General features: G+C 38.0%; 1 protein-coding gene across 1 annotated transcript; it reads right to left on the bottom strand.

The window, feature by feature from the left end:
• Nucleotides 1-418: 418 nt before the first annotated feature.
• Nucleotides 419-1129, bottom strand: LOC121794041 (glutaredoxin-C5-like). The gene has a single exon (XM_042192050.1). It carries the CDS (start codon nucleotides 1037-1039, stop codon nucleotides 683-685), a length of 357 nt encoding a protein of 118 aa, XP_042047984.1. The 5' UTR covers nucleotides 1040-1129; the 3' UTR covers nucleotides 419-682.
• Nucleotides 1130-1867: the final 738 nt, after the last annotated feature.

Here is a 1867-nt window from a genome sequence, read left to right as displayed (position 1 = left end):
TACTAATAATGCAGAAATAATTTCGAAAAAAGTGATAAGTGTGAAGAGTTTCTTGCAGTTGGGTGAAAAAACATAAGAATTTATCATTGAATGCCGAGTCGGGAGGAATTAATATTGGATCTCCAATCTATCCTTCTCATTAAAGTCCAAACCAATTGTGTTCTCTCTACACACATTCATGGAAGTGGGTAATGTCATAAACAGCACATCTTCAAATTCACAGACGCCCGCCCTTGTCAAATTATTACAGTATTATTGTTATTAATAATGGAGTAACTATGTTTTAATCACATTAGGCATTCTTATTAAATAAAGTAGTTAAGGATTAAAAAACGAGATTTAGTAATCCAATTCTGATTTGACTGTCCCTCCATATTCAACTTGCATGCATGGGATGCGCAATGAATAAGTAAAGAAATGAAGAGAGAAAAATGTAGTCCATATGAAGACATAGTAACAGTACAATAATTTAGCTGTACAAAGGACACCCCGCACATAATTGCAGCATTAATGTCACCAATCCGAAAATGGGGCGAATTGATTAGCCTCTTTTCCTTTGCACCCACAAACTAATTTTCTAACACAAGAAAACTAATTCCTTTTTTAGTTTACCATTAACACACAAAACCCCAAAAAGAAAAAGAAAAAAAGAGAGCATGGTGAACGGCGAAGAATATTGAACTCAAAGCCAGAGGGCGCCAGCTTCCTTAAGCAGAGGAACCAAAGTGCCTCCGATATGTGAGGCCATAACTCTGTCCATGGCACCGACGAGTTTGCCGCCGATGAAAACGACAGGCACGGCAGAGTCGCCGCCAAGAAGGTGGGACAAGGCCATCTCGATGTCCTGGCCACGGGGATCTTGGTCAAGCTCATAGACAGTAGGGTTGACTCCCATCCCACAGAAAAGGCGCTTCACTGCATGGCACATGCAGCACGTGCTCAAGCTGAATATCACCACCGCGCTGCCGGAGGCCAGCCGCACCACCCTCTCCACAGACTCCGAGTAGTACATGCGTGACTCTGATTGGTGGTACTGCATTTTTATGCTGACTTAAATTTAAATTAATGAGACTGGTCCAACTCAATTTCTAGAAAGAAAGAGTGCTAGCTAGTCCGAGGATGATGTGCGAGTGAGTGAGTGAGTGAGTTATAAAATGATGAGAAGCAAAGGGGGGTTATATATAGATGGGAGAGGTGGATAGCTTTGTCTCTTCTTGTCGCAACGCGTGCGAGGACTCTCTCTATTTTTTTATTGCTTCTAAAGGCGCGCTAAGGCGGCTTCCGTTTTAGTATTCAAAATTCACCTAATTAATGTCATTTTTTATTTAATATTATTTCTATTTTCATCTATAAACTAATATCTTCAAAAATACTCCATCAGTTATTTTAAATTTTTACTAGCATTACTATACATATCATATATACACAAAATACTAGTATCACAAAATTTTAATTATTAATTTACTTATTCTTAATACTTACGGTATTTTTGTAACTGATCGGTAGAAATGAAACGAAATATCCGAAAATTTCCAAAATCACATTCTGATTATCATACTACTCCATATAGAAATAATTGAATAAAATATAGTAGTAATAATTCGGAAAATTTGATTTTCAGTTTAAAAAATCAATCCGAAATTTGATTTGGTATGATCATTGGATTACAACTATTTTTGGCCACCTCTAGTCTAAGTCTCAAGTTAAGGCCATCCGCAACGCTGTCACTTATCCGTCTCTTAACCGTCCCTTAAATTACTCCCTCCGTCCCGGACTACTTGCACTTATTTCCTTTCTGGGCGTCCCAAGTTATTTGCACTCTTTCCATTTTTAGTAAAAATTATCACCTACAGCCGCAATTGTTGAC

This window comes from Salvia splendens, chromosome 3 (assembly GCF_004379255.2).
Source record: "Salvia splendens isolate huo1 chromosome 3, SspV2, whole genome shotgun sequence".
NCBI lineage: Eukaryota > Viridiplantae > Streptophyta > Magnoliopsida > Lamiales > Lamiaceae > Salvia > Salvia splendens.
This window is presented reverse-complemented; position numbering and strand designations above follow the sequence as displayed.